At 50.7% G+C, this 25,065-nt stretch overlaps 1 protein-coding gene across 1 annotated transcript; it reads left to right on the top strand.

The window, feature by feature from the left end:
• On the top strand, positions 1-6,133 carry LOC147645485 (maestro heat-like repeat-containing protein family member 7). The gene is made up of 16 exons (XM_086874559.1): positions 1-646; positions 746-901; positions 1,171-1,235; positions 1,345-1,494; positions 1,684-1,832; positions 2,137-2,284; positions 2,534-2,721; positions 2,811-2,948; positions 3,227-3,341; positions 3,514-3,651; positions 3,865-4,041; positions 4,178-4,333; positions 4,492-4,593; positions 4,964-5,066; positions 5,347-5,403; positions 5,694-6,133. Exons 1-16 carry the CDS (start codon positions 523-525, stop codon positions 5,891-5,893), a joined length of 2,166 nt encoding a protein of 721 aa, XP_086730685.1. The 5' UTR covers positions 1-522; the 3' UTR covers positions 5,894-6,133.
• Positions 6,134-25,065: the final 18,932 nt, after the last annotated feature.

Below are 25,065 nucleotides of genomic sequence, written 5' to 3'. Positions count from 1 at the left end.
GTCAAAGGGCCCTTTGTGATACGTGCTGACATAGGAGCTGGCGGTGACAGGGCCACGCCACAGTGCTCGGTGCACGCGACGGGTCAGGACGCGCCAGAGCGGTGCTGTGAGGAGCCCCCGCACAGCGCACTCCTTAGTGTCGGACCTGGAGCTTTTCTGAAGCACTATTCCTACAGGTGACCTCGAGGCCAGACCACAGGTCTTGCTGACTTGTGGCCTTGCCGAGGCTCCCTTCTTAAGGTTCTCTTGAGGGCAGACCGTGGGACTTGGTGACCCGGAGCTTTTCCGACGTGTCGCCCATCCCTGCAGTCTCTGCCCTTGAGACCAGACCACAGTCCCTGTCGAGGAGCCTCCTGTCCTTGTGGCAGGAGCCCTCAAGACCCAAGTGCAGGACTCGCTGTCTTGCAATCTTGCCAGGACTTGAGTCTTGCAGGTGCCTTCCAGGCACGACTGCAGGACTTGCTGACTCCGAGCTTTTCCGAGCCATCTCTCCTGCAAGCAGCCATAAATCCAGTCACTGCCATGGAGCAGCGACCCCCAAGAGTGCCCAAGTTGGCCTGGCTTGAGGAGGAGGAAGAAGAAGGCTCTGGAGCTGTCCTGGCACAGGAGTCTGAAGAGGTGCAGGACTTCCAGGCACCACAGGAGGGTGAGTTGCAGAGCTCGGCCTTAGGGCCAGTGCCTGTTGCCAGCTTGGCCCCATCCCATTCCATGCCATGCCATCCCCTGGTGCTGTTCCTATGGAAAGGATTGGAGAGTCTGGAAGAAGATACGGAGCAGCGACCCCCAAGAGTGCCCAAGCTGGCCTGGGTGGAGGAGGAAGAGGAAGAAGAGGAAGAAGGCCCTGGAGCTGCCCCAGCACCAGTGACCGAAGAGGTGCAGCAGTTGCAGCCACTGGAGGAGGGTGAGTGGCAGAGCTGGGCCACAGGGCTGGTGCCTGCGGCCATCTTGGCCCCATCCCATCCCATTGCATCCCATCTCATCCCATCCCACACTGTCCTGTGGACACACACCCATGGACAGCACAAAAAAGGGGCTGGGGCTGCCCCCGCAGCAGTGGCCGTGCTGCATCCCCTGGGGCATCCCAGGACTGTCCCTGCCTGGGGAACGCAGGGCTGGGCTGTGCTCTCCGGCCTCTCCCGCAGACCCTCAGCTCTGGCTGCTCTTTGCCAGATGTAGCCATGGACGGCACACAAGAGCAGGACACCGCCCGTGGCCGCTTCCGCAGAGCAGCGCAGGTACCTGCAGCCATCCCCACCTGCGCTGGGCCTGCTGGCACTGCTCAGCCCAGCACCGCACTTGGAGCACTCCATGCAACTTCCCTGCCTTCCTGCCCTTCTCCTACAGTTTCTTTACCAATACATCAAGAGAATTGGCAAGGAAGACACCAGACCTATGGACACTGAGGTCAAAGCATCCTCAGAGGTCTTGGTAGAACAGAGCAGCGCTGCCCAGCTGGATCTGCTTGTAGAGACGGCTCTTTTCAATCCAGAGCAAGTAAGCAGCCTGTGGCCAGCCTTTGATCCTCCAGCAATTGCTTGGCTTTCCCAAGCCACGCCTATTGCTCACTTGGAGCTTTTGAGCCCATGGCAGCGTGCTGGAAGAGAAGCACTTGTCTGGGGAAGAAGCTGGGCACGTTGCTGACTCCCTCTGCTAGCATTCCAAGTCTCCCTGTGCCTTCTCCAGGTGCCCGGCGTGGTGAGGTACATCCACCAGTGGCTCATGGCCAATGAGGCTGCTGAGCACAGGATGGACTGGGCCCTGATGCAAGTGGCCGAGGCAGAGCCCGATGATGTGGCCATCACTCTCCTGCGGGTGGCCCCAACGTGTGACAGGTATGGGGCCCAGCTGCCCCGAGGCCTCAGGGCTCCCCAGCCCATCACCCTGTACAGCCCGGCCCTGGGCTGTGAGCAACACAGACTTCCAGGGCCCTCTGGCTGCTCCCTTTGGCAGCCCTGCTACAAAGTCGGCCCCCGAGCCCGCTGCCGTGCTGCCAGCCTGCCCCTCAGGGGCCTGTCCCCACAGGGCTGGGCTGCCTGGCTGCTGCTGCCGCTCAGGGCCAGAGGGCACAGGCAGAGCTGGCGGCCAGCTCAGCTCCCCGCTGCTGCCCAGCCCACGGTGCTGTGTCTGACCCCACAGAGCTGCTATGGCCATGTGGACAACCATCTTGCTCTCGCCCTGGATTTCAGAGGAAGTGACACCGCTCCTCATCAATGTGGTGGGGAGCTGGCCGCAGAAAAACCTGGGCACCTCTGATGGGGACAAGACGGCTGTCTTTTCCCTGACTGTGAGTTTCTGGAGCTGGCCTTTGCTCACCGCAAGGCCGGCCGCCTCTCCAGCAGCTCTGTTGCCTCCTTCCCCCACTGCATCTCCCTGCTTCAGGCACTGGCCACAAACCTGGCCTAGGGGCAGCTTCAGGGCCACCAGGCCCGCTGCTCCCCCTGCGTCTCCCCCTGCCTCTCCCTGCCACGCTCAGGCCCTGCCACACGGACGCCCCGGCACTGAGCGCTGTCTCGGGCTGCTTTGTCCTCTGCAGGCAACTCTGGTGATGTGGAAGATCCTCCAGGGGCCCTGTTGCCCACAGATCCTCACAGTCTATTTCCCCCGCCTCTTTGTGCATCTCCTCTTCCAAACATACTTCAGTACTTTGTATATGACAGAGGACGTCCATACCTTCTGGAAGGAATGCCAGGAGCAACACGGCCTCTCCACCAGCCCCAACAGGTGCTCCATGCCACTCCTCCTGTCCCTGCCACTTCCCCAGCCTCGGAGCCAGCGCTCCCAGCGTCACCTGGGCTTTGCTGTGCACACAGGTTTGCAGTGCAGACCCTGAAGGCCCTGCTCTGCAGTCTCCACTTGGAGCATGTGGTGGTGGCAATGGAACGCAAGCGTGGCTGGGACACGCTGCTCTGTGCTGACACCCACCACTATGCCGTGGGTCTGCTGGCCAGGTGAGCCCCCCTTCTCCCCACTGCCTCTGACATTTGTGCCCCCTGCCCGGGATGCCCCCCACAGTCCCCGTGGCCATGGGCCTGAGGGCCTCGTCAGCGAGGGATGGCCAAGGAGACTGCAAAAGGCTGTGAGAGGAGCGTGTCCAGGAGCAGCCACATCTCAAGGGCCCAAATCGCCTCACAGGGTGCTGGGGCAATAGGACAACTGTGTCCATCAGTCCTGGGAGAGGTTTCTCGCACCCTTGCTGAGACTCTTTCTGCCATTTTCCGCCTTCCAGGGTAATGCACCGTGCATCCATCCACTTGTGCAAAAGCATCTTAAGCTACCTGCTTGAGGTGCTCAGCAAACCGTTGCCACTCTGGGATGTCTCTGCCATGGCATTCCTTGTGGAGGTGAGCCTGATGGCCAGCACTACCTCGCTCAGCTCCCTGCCAGCCCTGTCCCCTGGCATAGCCACAGCTGCCTGGGATGGCACCTGCGCCCTGTGCTGCTGCCTGAACCCAGCCCTGCGCACTTCCAAGCTCCTGCCGGCCGGCTCCCCTCTCACTGCCCTGTGCCTTTCAGCTCCTAGATTGCCTGGACTTGAGTGACTGTGGTGACAGCCTAATGGAGATCTTGTATAAGTACCTGTGGTACAATTCCACAGAGATGCATCACCAGGTTCTCAGGGCTCTCCTCCTGCTAAAGGACCATCCCTCCATGGTGAGAAGGGGGCAGCAGATGAAGCCGTGTGGGCAGCATGAGGCTGGGCAATGCTGTCACTTGGCCTTGGCTGGCCTTTGCCTTGGGCGCTGAGGCAGCTCCTCGCAGCTCTCTTGCCTCCTGCTTCAGCTGCCCGAGTGCTTTGGGACAGCCCTTTGGCCTCTGGGCCCTGCGGCAGCTGCCCGGGTTTTCACACACTTGTGTTCTGCACAGGCCGAAAGAATGCAGAGCCTGACAGGAAGACTAGTGCACCTCCTGTGGGACTTGGACAGTGACGTGGCCAGGATGAGCACTGCTCTTCTGAGCCATATTTTCCTGAAAGAAGACACCCCAATATCCTGGCGCAGGGCCCTGCAGCTGGCTGAGCCGCTCCTGAAACTCCTGGACAATGTAAGGCTCTGTGCCCCAGCCACGGCCACTGCCTGCTGCCCGGACACTTTGTGCCCTGTGCATTTGCAGACCTGTGCCGATGTGGGCCATAAGAAGCCAATGATAAGGTCATTTTTCCTTCCTTCCTTTCATACAGCCTGATAGCCACGTGCAGCTGCTCTCCATGTTTCTCCTTCGAAGAGTGATGTCTTCGGCAGAAGAAGAAGGAAGAAAGCCCCTGAAGGAACGAGTGTACCAGAGCCTGCTCCCACTCTTTTTCCACTGCCAAGATGAGAATCGGCATGTGGCAGAGGTGAGGACTCCTGGGCTGCTGCTGCGCCTTGGCAGGGGGCTCAGCTGCCTCCTGCCCTGACGCAGGCTTGCAGGCTGCAGCCTCCTCCAGCCCTTGGCACTGGGACACTCCTGTGCCCTGGCTTGTGGGGCCATTTGCGGCTCTCTGCTGCTCCCCAGGCATCTCGGACAACGCTCCTTCACGCGGCTGACTTCCTGAAGAGGCCAGACCTGGAGAAAGCTGTGAGGAAGGAGAAGCTGTGGAAGTTTGCCAAGCTCGTGGTAAGGACAGCCTGGAAGTCCCAGCCTCAAGCTACAGAAGCCCCCTGGCCCCGGTGCTCGGTGTGTGGGGCTGGCAGCTGTGCCCCTGCCCACTGCTGCAGCCGGGGGCCGCACGGCTTCTTCTCCAGCCGCCTGTGGCCCCGAGCCGGGTGCCGATGGAGCCCCGGCCCAGCGGGGCTGCGGGCCGGGCCGGCACCGCGGCTCCCCGGGCAGCAGCCGGCCCTCAGCCCCCTCCAGAGCCCGGCGCCAGCGGCTGCTGGCCGGGCCTCAGGGCTGGCCGGGCACGGGAGGCCGGGGCTGGCCGCAGGCAGCAGCGCCCGGCCGAGGGGCAGAGCCCGCGCCAACCCTTCCCTCCTGCCGCTCTCTCCAGCTGGCCGACCACAGGATCCCCTTGGCCGAGCACCTGCGCCGGGCCCTGCAGTACCTGCAGGACCCACAGGAGACCCTGCGAGCTGCGGCCATCAGGGTCATCGGTGAGTCTCGAGCCCGGGCTCCCTCCCCGCCCCGCCGCAGCTCGGCCCCAGCCCCGGCTGCTGCCCCGGCAGCGGCACCCGGGCCCGGCGCCCTGGAGCCCCGGCTGCCCTCGGGGCTGCTGCTGCCGGCCTCTGGCAGCCGTGCCCTTGGGCTTGGTCAGGATGCGGCAAGGGCCCGGGCTGATCCCTGCCGGGGCAGGAGGCCGTGTGGCCACAGGGCTGGCAGCGCCGCTGGCAGGGAGCTGTGCTGCTGGGACCCTGACAGGCTCTGTGTTCTCAGGGATGGCCGGGGAGCAGCTGAGGGGGCAGCACGCAGAGCTCCAGGTGTTGTGCAGAGGTGAGCCAGGGCAGCGGGCTGACAGCAGTGGCTGTCGGGGGCAGCTGCAAGCCCTGGCCTGGCTGTGGAGGGCTCTGCTCCCTGTGCCGATGAGGGGCGGCGTGGGCAGAGCACAGTGAGATTTCAGGGCCACGTGGGGCATTTGTGGCCAGCAGCTTCGGGCTGACCCCCTTGGTCCCTGCTCCCTCCTGGCCAAGGCAAGAGCTGGCTGGCATGGCCCTGGCAGGGGGCTCTCGCTGGGCCCCCGCAGCTCTGGGATCTGACCCTGGCTCTGTTTGTCTCTCTTGCAGCCCTCGAACGCCTGACGGAGGACAGAAGCGGTGCCGTGTCAGACCTGGCACTTGAGACGCTGTATGTCCTCCGGGCCATCCAGAGTGCCCGTTACTCCATTCTCCAGAGGGTGCACGATCAATTCCTCAGGGCATGGAGGACACGGCCTCGTCTGTCGGGCCTGGGCTGGCTGCGCTGCTGGAGATGTGCTCAAGGCTGATATGGGACGTTCTGTTTGCTGGGGCCACCTGGGCCAGCCGGGAGTTTTTATTTCATAAGGATTGTTTTCTTCTATTTTTTTCTTTTTACTATGTAAATAATATAGGATATGTTAGGGCTGAGAGGCTCTATCTTCTGGGGCCACATGGGCCATCTGTTATTTTTTTTTTCACAGAGATTATTCTTTTCTTCGTTTCGTTTCCATCTAGTATGTAAATAATATAGGATATGTTATAAACCACAAGAGTCCCAAGACCTTTCTTTTGCTGCCCAGGTTGTGTGGGGCATAGGGGAAGAGAGGGAAAAGGGTTCTTGTGCTCAGCAACCTGCCGGGGCATGCAGTGGCGCAGGGGAAATGGCCAGAAGCCCCATGGCCTTTGGTGGTTGTGCTGAAGCCACAAGCCCTGTGGCAGGCAGGAAGCGCCATCTGTGTCCTGCTGCCCGTGTGTTGGTGCCGTGATGGCTGAGGAGCTGCTGGAGCTCCTGTGGGGCTGCAGCGCTGCTGCCGGGCCAGGCTGGGGGAGCCCCTGAGGGCACGGGGTGCTGAGAGGCCGTGAAGGGATGAGGGGCTGCGGAGGCCCAGACGGGACAAGGCAGTGGGAAGGCACGAGGGGGATGTGTGAGGGAGTGGGTGGCAGGAGGTTCCAAGGGGACAGAAGGCCCTGGAGGAGCCGGGGTGGTGGGAAGCCCTGAGGAATTGGGTGTCAGAGGCCATAAGCAGCCCCCGGGCAGCCGCCTGGTCCCAGACACCCGGCTGCTCCGGAGCTGCCCCAAAATGTCCCCCAGGCCTGCAGCAGAAGGCCTGGAGGCTGGGACACCACCCCAGCGGGAGGGTGGGGACAGCCCGAGGTGCCCAGGCTGGGCTGGCTGGGGACATGGAGGGCAGGGGGTGCTGCCAGGCCACGGCCACTGGGTGCCTCCAGGAAGGGGCAGTGGGCAGAGGCAGGGCTGGCGGCCAGCCCGGGCCCTCGCGGCTGCCCAGGCCACGCTGCTGTGACCGAGGCCCTCCTGACACAGAGCTCGGTGCCCACAGAGCTGCTGCCACCATGGGGAGGGTGGCGATGTCTCCTCCGGCAGGGCTGCCCAGTGGCTGCTGCCCAAGCGGCTCTGGAGCCCACAGAAACAGCAGCAGAGTGTGCCCAGGAACAGCAGCAGCCCCAACGTCGGCACCTGCGCACTGAGGCGTCCGCAGCAGCCCAGTGCCAAACAGGGGGAGGCTGTGGGCACAATTGCCTTTGCTTTGGCAAAAGGCTTCAGCAGAGTTGGCCACAATGGCTTTCTCTTCACTTGCAGCCTTACAACAACGCTTGCCAGCTTCAGCTGCAGCCTGTGCCCGTGACTGACTTGGATGGCCGTGCTTGAGGGCGAGCTCGCCTTCCACACTCAGGTGTCCCAAGGCAGTGGCATTGGCGCCATCCTGAGAAAGAGAGAGAGAGAGAGAGAGTCTGATGGGGCAGGAGCCCTGTGCTGCAGCTGCCCTCCCTCTCTTCTGTCCAGACACCTTAAAGACACATGAAACCAAATCCTGGACTTGCTTGGAACAAAGGAAGAAGCATCATGCGCTGAAAAAAAGCAGGGACTTACACGGCTCAGTTTTGCTCTCCACTTGGGCAATCCCAGAATCCCTGAGCACTTGGTGTTGCAAAGTATCATCAACATCATCCAGTCTCCAGCCACCCTGCCATGGGCACAGGTGGTGTGCAGGCACAGGTGTCACTAGAACTGGGAGAACACTTTTCCATGTTGACCTTTTCCTCTCCTGGATTTCAAGCAAAGATGAAAACATCATCTGGTGAATGACAGGTGAATAGTGTAGCTCACAGAACTAGGAGTAGGAGTCTCCAGTGGCCCATGGTGTGTCCATTCAACCATTGTTAGATTGTCCAGTTGGAGCTCAGCCTGATGCAGCCCGGGCACAGGCACCAGGCTGGTCCATTTCAGCATCCCAAAGTCTTGGTGGCTCCCTGTGCACCCACTGTCTCCTGAATCCATTCTTGAACTCCCAGTTACTGCTGTGCAGGACATGAGAACACAGGAGCAGCTTGTTTGGCTCATTCTTGCCTTTGCTGCTCCTGCCTAAAGGAATCATCAGGACTATATGCTGATGGAATGGGATCGCCAAACAGCAGGGACTTTGTAGTGTCTAAAACTAAAACCTTGTCCGACTGTTCAGGCACTCTAAAATCACGGGGGAGAATGACAGCTTTGGTATGGAAGAATCCTAGAAATCTTGACTTGTGATTTTTCTAGTCAAGGATTTGAATGCCAATGTGGAAACTACCAAAATATTCAAACTTGTTTTCATTGGCAACCCCTTTGAAATGGCATCAGCAGACCTCCAGGGGACAGGGTATGACAGTGGGGACAGTACTTGGCAGATGATGGCTTCAGATGTGGGAGGAAGATATTTTGCCTGGGTAGAGATCGAAGTTCAAGTTTTCCCATGGTTTGGATCGACTCGTCATTGCAGGTAACTTTAATCAATGCAAAAGGATGTAAAAGCAGAGTTTCTGGAGAATGTGCACTAGGGAGGAAATAGGGAGAAACCTTGAACACAGCCAGCAGGCTCTGGAAAAATTTATAAAAGTTAAAATTAAAAATAGATGTAGCTCTCTGACTGTTCAGGCAGGCCTCTTTGTGTCACTCTGGAGGTGATAGTAAAACATTTTAAAATCTTAAGAAATTCGGGAACTCAGAAAGAAAGTTAGGCTTGGCAAGCCCAGGAAAAGTAGGCCCTGGGAAATGTTAGGCCTTGTGCTTGCTAAAGATCATGTGAAACTGCACCTGTGGAATCAATATATGATAAATGATAGAATTGTTAGATGTAATTAGATATAATTATTGTTTAAAGAACATGAGGAACAATGTTAGGGGGTCTGAGGAGGGAACACGAGAAATCCATGCTTGGGTAAAAACAATGCATACAATAGAACAATGTAAGTTTAATAATTAATATGTAAGTTGTATAATGATAGCGTATAAAACATGTTCAGCTCAAAACCAAGATGGGTCAGTGTCTTGGTTCTAGAAGACAGGTGTCCGCTAGGGAGAGCAGGAGCCTCCCTTGGGATGAAAGAATGTAGACCCTCTCTCTCCAAATTATTATAAATTTGAAATCAAGGGGGCTTTCAGGCAGAGATCTGGGGATAGGAATAACAGTTCTTTACTAGTATAACCAGGCAAACAAACAAACAATAACTACAGCAATAACAAGAAGACAGAAACAGGGACCCCAGGACAGCCTTCTCGGCTGAGATGGGATGGAGGAGAGGCTTTGTTTTCACAAACCCCTCAGGCAGTCACTCCCGGTGCTCTTGCAGGGCTCCGAGGAACAGTCGGCTGGAACAGCAGGGATGAGCTGAGATCCTGGGCTGGTGGATGAGGTGTATCAGCAGCTCTGCGGCGGTGGCTGGCACTGCTACACGTCCCGGCAGGACAGGGGGTGCAAGGCCACCAACAAAGAGGGGAGAAGGAGAAGAAGCAGCCGCTCTGTCTGGGTGATGGTAAAGTTCCCTTCTCTCCACCGCAGCAGCTCTGCGACCCAGCACACAAACGTCCTTCCCCGAAAAACCAAAGAAGAACCAGCCCAAAAACTGTCCCCACCCTCCTTTTCTGCCCCCTTCCCCGCCCTGGGCCCGGCCACTCATTGTCCGTTGTGAGCACCCCTAAGTACCGGTAGTTAGGTTGTCCCAGCACATAATGGGTAAAAATTCCCTGGGCAGGCCAGAAGGACAAAACAAAAAAAAAAGGACACCTAACCCTCAACACTATCCACCCCGAATTTTTTCCCATACCAAAATGTTACATCAAATATTAAACCTTTAAATTATACACGAACACATACTACTTTAACTATATACATATGTACATGCAGATACAGATACAAGCACAGTGTCATGGGTAGTTCACCCTAAAACCAGGTCCCCTTGGGGTATGCACCGGGTCTCTCCATCTTTTTGCATCACCCACCAAGTGCAACCCGGTCATTGAGCAAAGACAACTCCACGGATTGGACTGTCTTTGCTGGAGGCAGAATTAACCCAAACAGTTTTTCCCAGCATACCTCTCATATGTACCACTGGAACCTTATCTCCATCTTTCGCTCTAAAGGGCTCAGATTGGGCAGGGTTTGCTCTGTTAGTGGAACTTCGGGTGTTCACCAACTATGTGGCTTTTGCTAAATTAATTTCCCAGTTCTTGAAAGTTCCCCCACCCAGTGCCTTCAAGCTGGTTTTAAGCAAGCCATTGCACCGTTCAACGTTTCTAGCAGCAGGTGCATGGTAGGGGATATGGTACACCCACTCAATGCCATGTTCCCTAGCCCAGCTATTTATAAGGCTGTTCTTGAAATGAGTCCCATTGTCTGACTCAATCTCAGGGGTACCATGCCTCCAAAGGACCTGCTTTTCAAGTCTCAGGATGGTGTTCCGGGCAGTGGCATGAGGCACAGGGTAGGTTTCTAACCATCCAGTGGTGGCTTCTACCATCGTGAGCACGTAGCGCTTGCTTTGGCGGGTTTGGGGCAGTGTGATGTAGTCAATCTGCCAGGCTTCTCCATACCTATATTTGGACCAATGCCCACCATACCATAGCGGCTTCAACCGCTTGGCCTGCTTGATCGTGGCACACGTCTCACAGTCATGGATAACCTGGGAAATACTGTCCGTGGTTAGATCCACCTCTCGGTCTCGTGCCCACTTATAGGTGGCATCTCTCCCCTGATGACCTGAGGCATCATGGGCCCATCGAGTTAGGAACAACTCTTCCTTGTGTTGCCAATCTAAGTCTATCTTTGACACCTCTATCTTTGCAGCCTGATCTACCTGCTCATTGTTTTGGTGCTCTTCATTAGCCCTACTCTTGGGGACATGGGCATCTACATGACGGACCCTCACAGACAGTTTCTCTACCCTGGTGGCGATGTCTTTCTACTCATCAGCAGCTCAGATTGGCTTTCCTCTGCATTGCCAGTTGGCCTTTTTCCATCTTTCCAGCCATCCCCACAGAGCATTGGCTACCATCCATGAATCCGTGTAGAGGTAGAGCTTTGGCCACTTCTCTCTTTCAGCAATGTTCAGGGCTAGTTGAACAGCTTTGAGTTCAGCAAGTTGGCTTGATCCACCTTCTCTTTCAGTGGCTTCTGCGACCTGTTGTGTGGGGCTCCATACGGCTGCTTTTCACTTCCGGTTCATCCCTACGATGCGACAGGAACCATCAGTGAACAGAGCATAGCGTGCTTCTTCTGCTGGCAGTTGGTTGTACGGTGGAGCTTCTTCAGCCCGTGTCACTTGTTCCTGCTCCTCTTCATCAGTGAGACCAAAGTTTTCACTTTCCGGCCAGTTTGTAATTATCTCTAAAATCTCAGGGCGATTCGGGTTTCCAATACGGGCGCGCTGCGTGATGAGGGTGATCCACTTGCTCCATGTAGCGTCGGTGGCGTGGTGGGTAGCAGGAACCTTTCCTTTAAACATCCACCCCAGCATTGGCAGTCGGGGTGCCAGGAGGAGTTGTGCTTCTGTGCCAATCACTTCTGAGGCGGCTTGAACTCTTTCATAGGCAGCTAAGATTTCCTTCTCTGTGGGAGGGTAGTTGGCTTCAGACCTTCTGTAGCTTCAGCTCCAGAATCTCAGTGGTCGGCCTCGAGTCTCCCCAGGCACTTTCTGCCAAAGGCTCCAGGACAAGCCATTGTTCCCGGCTGCAGAGCAGAGCACGTTCTTCACGTCCGGTCCAGTTCTGACTGGGCCAAGGGCTACTGCATGAACGATTTCTTGTTTGATCTGAGCAAAGGCTTGTTGTTGTTCAGGGCCCCAGTGGAAATCATTCTTTTTTCGGGTAACCAGGTAGAGAGGGCTCACGATCTGGCTGTACTCAGGAATGTGCATCTTCTAAAAACCTATGGCACCTAGGAAAGCTTACGTTTCCTTCTTGCTGGTGGGTGGAGACATTGCAGTGATCTTATTGATGACCTCAGTGGGAATCTGACGCTGTCCGTCTTACCACTTTACTCCCAGGAACTGGATCTCTCGAGCAGGTCCTTTGACTTTGTTCTTCTTGATGGCAAAGCCGGCTTGTAGCAGAATCTGGATAATCTTTTCTTCTTTCTCAAATACTTCCACTGCTGTGTTCCCTCACACAATGATGTCATCAATGTACTGCAGATGTTCTGGAGCCTCACCCTTTTCCAGGGCAGCTTGGATCAGTCCATGGCAGATGGTGGGGCTGTGCTTCCACCCCTGGGGCAGTCGGTTCCAGGTGTACTGCACTCCCCTCCAGGTGAAGGCAAACTGAGGCCTGCATTCTGCTGCCAGGGGAATGGAGAAAAATGCATTAGCAATATCAATTGTGGCGTACCACTTCGCTGCTTTGGACTCCAGCTCGTACTGGAGCTCCAGCATGTCCGGCACGGCAGCGCTCAGCGGTGGAGTCACTTCATTCAATGCACGATAGTCCACAGTTAATCTCTATTCTCTGTCAGACTTGTGCACAGGCCAGATGGGGCTGTTGAAGGGTGAGTGGGTTTTGTTGACCACTCTTTGGCTCTCCAGCTCTCTGATCATCTTGTGGATGGGGATCACAGCATTTCGATTTGTCTTATACTGCCGGCGGTGCACTGTCGAGGTGGTAATTGGTACCCGCTGTTCTTCCACCTTCAGGAGTCTTACTGCAGATGGGTTCTCGGATAGTCCAGGCAAGGTGTTCAATTGCTTAATGTCTTCTGCCTCCACAGCAGCTATTCCAAAAGCCCACCTGAGTCTCTTTGGGTCTTTGTAATAGCCATTTCTAAGGAAGTCTATGCCCAGAATACACAGGGCCTCTGGGCCAGTCACAATGGGATGTTTCTGCCACTCCTTCCCAGTCAGGCTCACCTCAGCTTCCAACAGAGTCAATTGCTGCGATCTCCCCGTCACTCTAGCAATGGAAACAGGTTCTGCCTCCACATGTCCTGATGGCATTAGGGTACACTGTGCACCAGTATCAACTAAAGCTTCATATTTTTGTGGCTCTGATGTGCCAGGCCATCGGATCTACACCGTCCAAAAGACCCAGTTTTCCCGTGCTTCTTCCTGGCTAGAGGCAGGGCCTCTCTAGCACTGGTCATCTTCTCTTTTTTGGGCATACATGCTAGAGGTTCTTTCAAGGGGATCATCTTCTTTTCTGTAATATCTGCCAGTTTGGTGACGGGAGGTTGAGGCTACTTTCACTTTAGTGGAACCTTTCTGGTTACTGGTTCTCTGCCTGAGTTGACGCACTTGTGCTGCCAGGGCAGAAGTGGGTTTCCCATCCCACTTTCCCATGTCTTCCCCATGGTCACGTAGAAAGAGCCACAGCTCAGTTCGTGAGGTGTACCCTCTCTCTCTAGCTGGGGGACGTGGGGCTTGGAGTTTTGGGCTTGTGACTCGCACTGGTGCTATATGGGAACTGTTCTTTCTCATCTCTTCCCTCATTTCCCTCATCTCTTCTTTGAGTTCCTTAATCACAGCAGAAATCTTAGCCTGATGTGGGCCATGGACCATACTGGCGAAATGTCTAAGCCTGGTGGAGACAGAACTCACCGTCTCTCGGCTGTTATCGGCATTAATTGTTGCAATATAGGTGGTGTAGTCACGTGGCCCTAGATTTGCCAGACTCCACAACATCTGCCCAGTGCACCTGACTTTGTCGGGGTCATTATCATGCTGTCCACCCCTCCCAAAAAGGACCTCTAATATTGCCACTTCTCTCAGCTGTTGGATCTCTTCCTCAATGGTTTTCCATTCTCTTCTACGATAGTGCTCTTCCATTCTCTCTCTGTGGACAAACCTCTCTCTTACACTCATCAAAAGCCGCTCCCAGAGGGAAAGGGGCCCTTGCTCCCTGACGAATATCTGATTCACACCTGAGTCCTGCGTCAAGGGTCCCACATTCCTTGCCTCACCACCATCCAGCTGCACGCCTGTACCCATAAGGTCCCAGACCCGAAGTAACCAGGTTGTATAAGGCTCATGCCCCCGCCTCACAATGTCTTTTTGTAACTTACGGAGACTGTCATATGTCAGAGACTCAGTGATGATTTCAACTTCTGGTTCCCCCGTGGGTTGTGAGGACCCTCCTTTCTTATCCTTATCAACAGGGTGCTGTGATTTCATCTTAGACTTCCTCGTTTCCACAGGAGCAACAGCTGCTGGCTGTGACTGCTCTGGTGGTTCAGCTGGAACCTGGACGGTTGTAACATCTGTGGGTTCCACTGCAGCACTATCAGACTCTCTCTCTTCGAGGCAGGGGGAGGGTTTCCCAGCAGCTGAGGAAATGCATCCCTTTAGCATCTCACGTATCTCCTTGACCAGAACCCCCACCCACTCTGGATGGTTCATTTCTGAGGTGGGCTGTGGGGTAGGGGCAGGCTCTGGTGCAGCACCCCCTGTCTCTGGGGCTGTGCCAGGCTCTGGGGCAGTACTCGCTGTCTCTGGGGCTGTGCTAGGCTCTGGGACATTACCCCCTGTCTCTGGGGCTGTGCCAGGCTCTGGGGCAGCACTCTCTGTCTCTGGGGCTGTGCCAGGCTCTGGGACATTACCCCCTGTCTCTTTCCCTTTGTCTCTGAAGGCTAAGTAGAACAGGCCTATCAGCAACACCAGCCACTGTACGATGTCATTAGCATTCAGAGAAGATTTTAACCCTTCGAAAACTGGCTGTGTAGGCCCAAGGAACTGGGTGAAAGGTTGGGAGAAAATTTCCCCAACTGTCTTTTTCTCCCAGTAGGTACCATCATTAAAGTAACCCAAAAACCATCCAGTTAGTGTGTGACAGCTCTGAATCCATGAGCCCGCCGTCCAGAGGACGTTAAACATCCATGAATTCCTCACCTTATCAATCCACAAAACAAGCTGGATAATAGCCACAGTAGCCTTAGTTATAGGACCCATATTTAGGTAAGGTACAGAAAATGGGAGAAATATAGATGTGACCACATGCCCTGCGAACCTGGGTAAGCTCAACAGCATGGTTCTACCTAACAAGATTTCTAAATCCAGCACACAAAAGTTAGGTTATTTAAGAACTGTTATTCCTTTATTGCCCTTTTCTTCTCAGTGCCCCACGTTGGGCGCCAAAATCTGTCTTGGTTCTAGAAGACAGGTGTCCGCTAGGGAGAGCAGGAGCCTCCCTTGGGATGAAAGAATGTAGACCCTCTCTCTCCAAATTATTATAAATTTGAAATCAAGGGGGCTTTCAGGCAGAGATCTGGGGATAGGAATAACAGTTCTTTACTAGTATAACCAGGCAAACAAACAAACAATAACTACAGCAATAACAAGAAGACAGAAACAGGGACCCCGGGACAGCCTTCTCGGCTGAGATGGGATGGAGGAGAGGCTTTGTTTTCACAAACCCCTCGGGCAGTCAGTCCCGGTGCTCTTGCAGGGCTCCGAGGAACAGTCGGCTGGAACAGCAGGGATGAGCTGAGATCCTGGGCTGGTGGATGAGGTGTATCAGCAGCTCTGCGGCGGTGGCTGGCACTGCTACACGTCCCGGCAGGACAGGGGGTGCAAGGCCACCAACAAAGAGGGGAGAAGGAGAAGAAGCAGCCGCTCTGTCTGGGTGATGGTAAAGTTCCCTTCTCTCCACCGCAGCAGCTCTGCGACCCAGCACACAAACGTCCTTCCCCGAAAAACCAAAGAAGAACCAGCCCAAAAACTGTCCCCACCCTCCTTTTCTGCCCCCTTCCCCGCCCTGGGCCCGGCCACTCATTGTCCGTTGTGAGCACCCCTAAGTACCGGTAGTTAGGTCGTCCCAGCAAATAATGGGTAAAAATTCCCTGGGCAGGCCAGAAGGACAAAACAAAAAAAAAAAGACACCTAACCCTCAACAGTCAGATTTGGGTCTGTGTACCCCTGACACCCAGAGCTCTTCAATAAAGCACCTGCATAGAATCATTGTGTGATGATGTGTGTTCCTGAACTCTAACATTTTGGTGACCCAGATGGGACCTTGTGAGTGCTGCTAAGCGAGCTCACGACCCGATCCTGCTCCAGCCGGCACCGAGGGATTCTCGGGGAGCCCATCGGCCGCGACCGTCTGCGCTGCTCACAGCGTCCCCAGGAGAAGAGGTAAGGTGCTTTCACTTTGGTTTGGGTGCCTGCCAATAAGACGCAGCAAAAGCTGCGCTTGGTTGGGCTAAAGGAATTCCTGTTGGGATTGCCTGGGCGCCGTCCGTCAAACGACTGCGAAAGCGTCGCAGGTTCGGCATTTGTGGTGTATTGCAGTTGTGACATGGAGAAGCTTAAAGGGGTTTTGGGCAGCAATGCTCTCATAGCAAGTACTTCTCCTTTGGGGTGCTTATTAGCACATTGGAAACAAGGTCACTTTGGGGAAGAATTACATAAGGCTGAATTGATTTTGGTGAGATCTCCCCACAGAAAAAGATCCCAGCGACCCCATCTTGTCTGTTGGTAGCTATAACCTCCTCTCCTCTCTTTCTTTACTTTGTTTTCTTGATCTCTCTCTCTCCCGCACTCTCCTCTATCGCATAGCCCTCGTTATCGCTAAAATAAAGGCACATTATTGCTGTTGTGATTTAAACTGAAATCCCTTGTGTCCTTTTTGCCCTCTGAGATCAAACAAACTTTTCGCGACTCCCACTGGTGTTAGCGAATCGTGACATTTAAACTGGAGTCACGGACAGGATTTGTGACAGACAGAAGGGGCTGCAGGTTTGTTGTGCAGTCTGTATTAGGGGAAAGATGTTTTGCTCCAGCCGCACCCAGCCCGACACTCCCAAGAGAGTGAGCGGTGTCTAGAAAGCAAGGGGGGCAACTCGAATTTCCCGCAAACTGCACACGCCGAGGTGAAAAGCACCCCACACTCACTTGAGGGCTCTGTCTGCAGAATTTCACAAATGATCTCTTAGTGCAAAAGGGCGGGAATGTTTTTGTTGTTGTTGTGTGTGTGAATTTTGAGTGTTTGGTGTAATGAAGAGACAATCAGAATTTTAAACTGAAAGAGTGCCTCCGGAGCAGATTTGGTCTTTTTACCCACACAGGGAAGCAAAAAGCAGTGTGTGTGTGTGTGTGTGTGTGTGTGTGTATAATTGAAGTTTATACCTCTGTCGTGGTTTTAAACCAGTAACTAAAAAATTACTTATTTTTTGTTGTGAGATATGGATTAGAACAAGAGCAAAACAGGCTAAAAACTTAAAAGGAAAAAAGACAGTTTATTAACAAACTACAAGAATAAGAATACCAGAATAAACTTTCAGAAAACTCCCTTATCTTCTACATCTTAACTATTCTTCTGTACGCATGACAACATAGAGACAAATAACTTTAGGACTCTGGTGGTTGAAAACAGTCTTAATTCTTGCTACAGTCTTTTCATCAGTCTTTGTAGAGAACCAGAAGTCTCTTTCTGTTAACTTACGGAGTTTCTCACGAGAAAACTATTTTTCATCATAGTTTTCTATTTCTCTAATGCCAGCTGCTCGGAAATCTGTCATTAGATCTTCTCCTCTCATTTCACATCTCTGAGGTGTGTATGGGTCACAGAGTTTAGGAATCTTATTTTTAAGGATAAGTTATTCAAAGGCAGAAGTCTTCTTTATTTGTCTCTGTGAGCCTTCCTGGAAAACAGTTTTCTCTTTGCTTCTCAAAGCTTCAAAATCTTCACTCAACTCAACTCCAGCAACTCACAGTATCACAAGTACTCTCTCTCTCTTCTGCTCAAAAGTTACACTTTGAATATCTCATTCCTCCTAATACTCTTATCATGAATTAAAGGAGTCTTTTTATACTATTATTGTCCATCTCCATAGCTTTAACAGAGAGATATTTCAGCTGTAAAGCATCTCCTTATTCTCTCCTTCTTATTTAAACTTAACTCTTTTCTTCACTGTTTTTGGTGGTTCTATGATGTCTCCTCTATGTTGATTGTCTCTCTCTCTGTCTTTCCGAGAAAAGGAGTAATCTCCTTAAACAACTTAAAAGTAATGTTTATCCAAGTAATAAAGAAATTAAAAGCTTTAAGAAAACTGCAAGAGTTCATGGTGTTAAGTTTCAGTCTAGCAGCAAAAACTGAAAACCAAGCTCGGCTGACGAGCGCTGCTTCTCTTCCCCCTCCCTCCCCCCTCCATCGCGGCCTGGTCGGCCTGGAGAGGGGGGAGGAGGCCGAGACAGAATCCTGTTACCACTTCAAACGCCGGAAACCAAAGAGAGCAAGAGAATTCTGTCTGTACTTCTTAAGGGGGTGTTTACAAGTTGAATTCACTTTTTAATAGTCAGATCTGCTGTCAATTCTTGGAAATGACTGATAATTAGTCAAGAAGAAAAACTCCCATCAGCCACCAGCAGCTTTAACTTCCTCTCCCTCCAAGCTGTCTTAAAAGTAAAGCTACCCCATGACCTGTAGTGGTTTTCCCTTTGTAAAAATGACTGAAAAGGGCAGTGCAGAAGTTAAAGCTGCATTTTATGCTCTGTTAAGCAAAACACAATGCCAGACCTTCTCCGGGAGGAGAAAAGTGGGAGCTTAGTTACTGGTTTAATTTGGAAAATGTGATTGATAGAGTATGTTCTTTACAAGATGAAAGAAAATTTAAACTGGGCAAAAATCAAACTATACTCTGCTCAGTTTTGGGAGCTTGTTTTACAGCAGCTCTAGAAACTGGCTTTAAGCAAAGAAGTGAGGAAAGAACTAGAATAGACTCCCTCCAAAACCTGGTTGAAATTTTGCAAAAACAATTCAATGAAGAAAAGAGTAAGATCAATCTGTTGCGAGCAGCCCTCCAGGATGAAAATTCAAAAATGCTGACTCGCTAAAAGAAACAGAAGAGGGGGAAACCCCTCTCCTGAATCAAATTTACCCTCCAAAAGAGCTAATTCATTCCAGTAGAAATGATGGACCTGTAAAAATGGCAGAAGAAAAATCAGAGAAAGCAAAGGTGTTAGATGCATTGGTTCTCTTAAGGAAAACCCAGACAAGAGAAAAGAAATCTCTCCCTGCCAGTATTGGTGGTCACTGGAGATAAAGAAGGGGGTCCCCAGCAAGGTAATAGATGGCTTCTCACTTCCAAGTTGAGTGAAGTTGTTTCTAATTGGCAGTGTCCCAAGTTCATTGTATGGAATGCCCCATTGGATAACCCAGCACAGCTCCACAGGCTCTGGGCTGTGAGCCAAAGCTGTCTCCTTCTCAGCTTCTGGGAGTGGAGCCCAAAGAGCCTCAGAATCAAGGAAACTGGGAACTCTGCCTCTCCTGGGTGAGCAGAGAGGCAGAGGTTGCTTTTATTTCAAATGCTCACAAGAAATAACAAAACTGGAGACATATTGATTACAGCAATAGTGTGTAGAGAATATTTGAACAGAAGGTGGGCATGATATTTTAGTAAAGGCCTGTCTGCACAAACCAGCCCTTTGGTATAAGTTGTGATATTAAAGGCTCATGTCCTTGAAACTTTCCTGAAGCAGAGAGAATGAAGCAAAACAATATCCTTGTGTATAAGAGAAAAAATGTAAACCTGTGTGGATTAACCAAGAGTAACTTGCTTAGCCCGGGAACCCTGTAAAACCCTATAAAAGTGTGCTGAAGATAGAAATAAACGATGTTCTCCATACTTCTGTGAAGTCTAGGCTGAATAGTCTGAGCGGTTTCTCAATAATAGTGGGTCCTATACATCCACTTTTTACTTTTGTAGTTAACACTGGAGCCCAAATTTCTGTGTTGACCAATAAAGACTAGTGTAGGATTTGAGAGCAATAAATGGAATAACTAAAGATATTTACCCAGTGGTAGCTAATCCTTGCACATTGTTAACATCTATAAAAGAGAAATAGAAATGGTTTACTGTACTTGATTTAAAAGATGCCTTTGTCTGCACACCCCTTGACAAAAAAAGTAGGAAACTGTTTACCTTTGAATGGGAAAATCCAGAAATCGGAAGGAAAACTCAGCTCACTTTGACACGACTTCCACAAGGATACAAGAACAGTCCAACCCTATTTGGAAGCCAGCTGGGGAAGGAGCTGGAGATTTGGACTGAGAACGGGCAAGTAGTGAGAAAACAATACCTGCTGTTACAGTATGTTGATGATATACTGATAGCTACAGAAGAGAGAAAAACCTGCATAAAGGTACCAATTGAAATTTGAAATCAGCTGGGAATGGGAGGATATAAGGAGTCTAAAGAAAAGGCACAAATTGCCTGGCAGACTGTGATTTCCCTGGGATGTGAAATCTCACCAGGGCAATGTAAGCTGGGTACTAATTGTATTCAAGCTATTTGTGCTATTCCAGAACCCCAGAACGTGCATGAGCTGCGAGTCTTCCTTGGGATGACAGGGTGGTGCTGCCTGTGGATCATGGACTATGGACTAATTGCAAAAGCCCTGGATGGGGCCCAGAAGACGCAGCCGTTTACCTGGGGCAGAGCACAGAAGGAGGCCTTCCTCAAACTGAAGGAGGCATTGACAACTGCTCCGGCGTTCGGATTGCCAGATTTGTCCAAAGATTTCCAGCTGTTTGTGCATGAAAGACTACACCTAGCACTGGGAGTGCTGAGCCAAGGTTTGGGAAGCTGGGAAAGGCCGGTAGGCTGCTTTTCCAAACAGCTTGACAAGGGGAGTGCTGGATGGCCTTCATGCCTGCGGGCAGTTGCAGCCAGCGTGATACTGCCACAAGAAGCCAGGAAACTCACCATGGGTAGACACATAGATGTCTCTGTGCCACACATGGTGAGCACTGTTTTAGAACAAAAGAGGGGCCATTGGCTATCTCCAAGCAGGATGATGAAATTCCAGGTAATCCTGACTGAGCAGGATGATGTCACACTAAAGACAACTGACCTCTTGAATGCAGCTCTGTTCCTGGGTACCACAACTGAAGAAGGCCCATTAGAGCATGACTGTGTAGAAGTAATAGAGGACACCTATTTGGCAAGAGAAGACCTGAAAGACATCCCACTGGAGCAAGCAGAGTGAGAGCTATTCACAGATGGAAGCAGCTTGGTGGAGAACGGGACCAGATACGCTGGATATGCGGTAACAACAGTCAGTGCAATAGTGGAGGCAAAAGCATTATCAGCAAATGCATCTGCCCAGAGGGCAGAACTGGTTGCCTTAAGCAGAGCACTAGAATTGAGTAAAGGGAAAAGGGGAAACATCTGGACTGGCTCAGAGTATGCTTTGGAGTAGTGCATGTCCACAGAGTGCTGTGGAAAGAAAGAAGACTGCTGTCTGCTCAAGGCACACACATTAAACATCAAGATGCAGTCCTGCAATTGATAAAAGCAATACAAAACCTGAACAAGTCGCAATTATGCACTGCAAAGGACACCAATCAGGAAACTCCAAAATTTGTGAAGAAAATGGAAAAGCAGACTTGAGCTCGACAGATTGCTTAAAAAGGGCAAAGAACAATGGCATTGATATCTTTAAAAGTTAATGTATCTCAATTTAATTTGCCTCCAAAACCAAAATATTCAATAGGAGATGAGAAATTGGGACATTTGCTAAATTCACAAAAGAATTCAGAAGAGTGGTATGTAACTGCACAAAGACAAATAGTGTTTACCCCCTTGATAATGAGAGAAATTCTATAAATGAAACATAACAAATGTCATTGGGGTGCAGAGGCATTGGTAAAATGGATGAAACAAAAATTAATCTCGGTACGGATGCTAACAATGGTAAAATCAGTAATGTCAAAATGTGAAATGTGCTTAAAAACAACTCAGTGGCTAGACACAGGCATAGCCAGGGAAGATTAGGATAGGAACAGAATCAGGATGACACTTGGCAAGAACCCTCTTGTAGAGTGAAATTTGGCTGGGCCCTAGAGTCTTTGCTTGGTCCTAGAGCAAAGTATCAGAATAAAGAAATGTTGTACAAACCTACAGGTCAGGTAGAGAAATTGGCAAGAGTGAGCTGGGAAAGATTTAAAGAACTAAATGTACAATTACAATTTATTACTCCTGAAAGAGCATGGAGTGTGCGGGTTTTTAAATGGATGGATTGATCATTGCTGTGTCCACATCCCAAATGTGACTGCAGATGTAGAATATGACAGCAATCAGTTGCAACAAATAGAGCACAAAGCACAGGAAGAGCAAAAGGATTTGACTACAAGTTGGTTAGGCAAAATCGTCAAAGGGTTAGGGTGGAATGTGAGTTCACGGATTAAATCTATCATTAAGAGTGTGATCATCTTACTAATTGTATTCTTAGCAATTTGGTTAATTTACAGCATCTTCAAGGGAGAAATACAGAAGAAAACATCCTGGAACCAGAAAATAATAAAGGCACGGACACGAGATCCACCCCCACCATCTTCTGGTTCTCCAGTTCCTGATGGCATCCAGGACAACGTTTACATCAATCAAGGATTCGAAGAACATCGAGTGTAAACTCAGAAACAAAGGACTGTGTCAAGTGAAAACATTTGCACTTATAGTGAAGTGAAAATGCTTTCAAAGAGGGGAATGATAGTAAAAGGTTCTAAAATCATAGAAAATTTGGGGACTCAGAAAGAAAATTAGGCTTGGAAAGCTCAAGATGAGTAGGCCCTGGGAAATGTTAGGCCTTGTGCTTGCTAAAGATCATGTGAAACTGCACCTGTGTAATCAATATATGATAAATGATACAATTGTTAGATGTGATTAGATATAATTATTGTTTAAAGAACATGAGGAACAATGTTAGGGGGTCTGAGGAGGGAACACGAGAAATCCATGCTTGGGTAAAAACAATGCATACAATAGAACAATGTAAGTTTAATAATTAATATGTAAGTTATATAATGATAGAGTATAAAACATGTTCAGCTCAAAACCAAGATGGGTCAGATTTGGGTCTGTGTACCCCTGACACCCAGAGCTCTTCAATAAAGCACCTGCATATAATCATTCTGTGATGATGTGTGTTCCTGAGCGCTAACAATTTCATCAGATTTTACTGGAATTTTGTGGGATTTTGTGAAATTTTGTGGACATTTTTGGATATGTTGTGGATGTTGCTGGAATTTGGTAGAATTTTGAGAAGTTATAGGGAATGTTGTGGGATTTTTCTGGAATTTTTTGAGGCTTTTCCAGAATTTTGTGGGATATTGAGGAGATTTTGTGGGATGTTTCTGGAATTTTGTGGGATTTTTGTGGGATTTGGAGGAGACTTGAAGCATTTTGAGGGATTTTTCTTGGATTTAGTGGGAAATGGTGGAGATTTAGTAAGCTTTTGCAGGAAGTTATTTTTCTTAGTGACCCAACGACCCAACACCTGTGTGCTGCACTACGGTATTTTCTATCCAATCACCTCCTACTACCCAAAAACCCCTAGGAGAAGAACATGAAGAAGAAAGAAGAAGGACAAGAGAAAAACCCTAAATCCTCCATCTTGTCTCTTGTTCTCTAAACTACTTTTTCACCCAGTGATTTAGAAAACTTTCTAATCTACACACTCACACTTTTCCTATCTAACTTTAACATTTGTTTTCATGTATCACCATGAAAACATGCTCATGAATTTCGTATTATATGAAATTCAGTGTTTCTTTGAATCCTAGAAGTAAGTATTAAAAACAAGGGGACACACTCAGACTCCAACATGTTATCTACCTTTGACTGATCCAAGGAGCTATTAATCATAATGCTGCCTTAATTAATAGGATTAGTCACCCATGTCTCAGGCTAGATAGTGAAGACACAGGCAAGCAGCTTAGCAGAAGGTTTTCTAGGAACATAAAGAAGGAATCCAGGACATTGTCCTGTATTTTCCTTTAAAACAGCTCTGAGAAATCCCCAGGATACTCATGTTAGGAGAAAAGTCCTACATGATTTACATGACCCTGCTGAGCTTCCGAGATCAGGCGGGATCGGGCGCTCTCAGGGCGCTCTGGCCGTAGGCGCTGCTTCCCCTCTCAGGAGCGCTCACCTTCCTGCCGTGCCCCGCAGCCTCACCAACACAGCCCAGACACGCAGAGCACACAGCCCGGCCACCAGGGCTGCCTATGGCCACAGCGGACTCGGAGCCACAGCCAGCAGCACACAGGCCACACAAAGCACAAAACCCACACCAGGCCAGGCACACAAGGCACACAAAGCACACCAGCCACCTGTGCCCACAAGCTCCTGCCCCTCGCCAAGGCTGCCCAAGGAAAACAAGGCACCTGCTGGGACCTGTGCTACTGTTCAAAGTTATTAGTCTCTGCCATATAACAGGAATAGATGGTCCAAAATTAAATGGCCTCAATGTCACCAGGAGTTCTTCACACAGTGCAGGTGTGACATTTGAAAGCAGACAGACTACAGTCCTTTTTTTCTGTGTAACTTCTGGCTGCAAGTCTGTGGCCATAGGGAGATGCCACAACGTGTCATTTAAAAATCATCATTTTTAAAAGCCCAAACAACCAACCACAGCTTCATCTTTCTTGGAGGACTTCATCAGTTTATTCCATAACAGGAGCACAATCTAACCAAGAGAATACAGAACTGTCATTCCAAATACATGGGCTATGCCCCTTCCACTTGGGCTAAGGGGCTGGATTTCCATCAGTGACCACAAGCCAGGACTTTCAACAGTGTTTGCTGCCTTTTTCTCTAAGGCATCATTTGGGATATTTTATGGCCTTTAATTAAATGTAAAAAAATGCTACCTTTTCAAATACTTTGTAAGGAACTGAAAAGACAAACTTTCCACAGCCAAACAAAAATAGTGTGTATGTCTCTAGATGCATATATGGAGGTGGAAAAAGACAAGAGGATAGAAGGTAAGAAAAAATAGGATTTTTTCTTAATAGGATTTTTCTTAAAACAGGATTTTTTCATCTGGGATTGCGGGGAGGAGAGGAGGGAGGGGCAGGAATGGGACAGTGCTCCAGGGTCTGTGGCAAACAGTAAAGAAAAATATGGAGAGGTGTCAGAGAAGTAGAGGTGTCAGAAAATTAAAGGTGTCTCCAATAACATAACTATTTGGATTTTAAGATGGAGTGTCTGTAGGCAGCTAAGCAGGGAGATGACAAGGATGGGAGTGTGAAAGAGTTAAGGATCAAAGGAATTGCTCGGGATGGATCTATCTGTGAATAGCACTAACACAAGTTTGCTGCCATTTTAAGCACCAAGTGCTCCACTCAGCCATACTTTGAGATCAAGTTCCTGCAAAAGTACATATTTAAGTTACGTATGAGGGCATTTCTTCACACAGGAACAATTTGAGCTATTCCTGCAAA

This window comes from Cyanistes caeruleus, unplaced genomic scaffold (genome assembly GCF_971803275.1).
Source record: "Cyanistes caeruleus unplaced genomic scaffold, bCyaCae1.hap1.1 HAP1_SCAFFOLD_264, whole genome shotgun sequence".
NCBI lineage: Eukaryota > Metazoa > Chordata > Aves > Passeriformes > Paridae > Cyanistes > Cyanistes caeruleus.
Note: the sequence above shows the minus strand (reverse complement) of the source record. Positions and strands in the feature narration are given on the sequence as shown.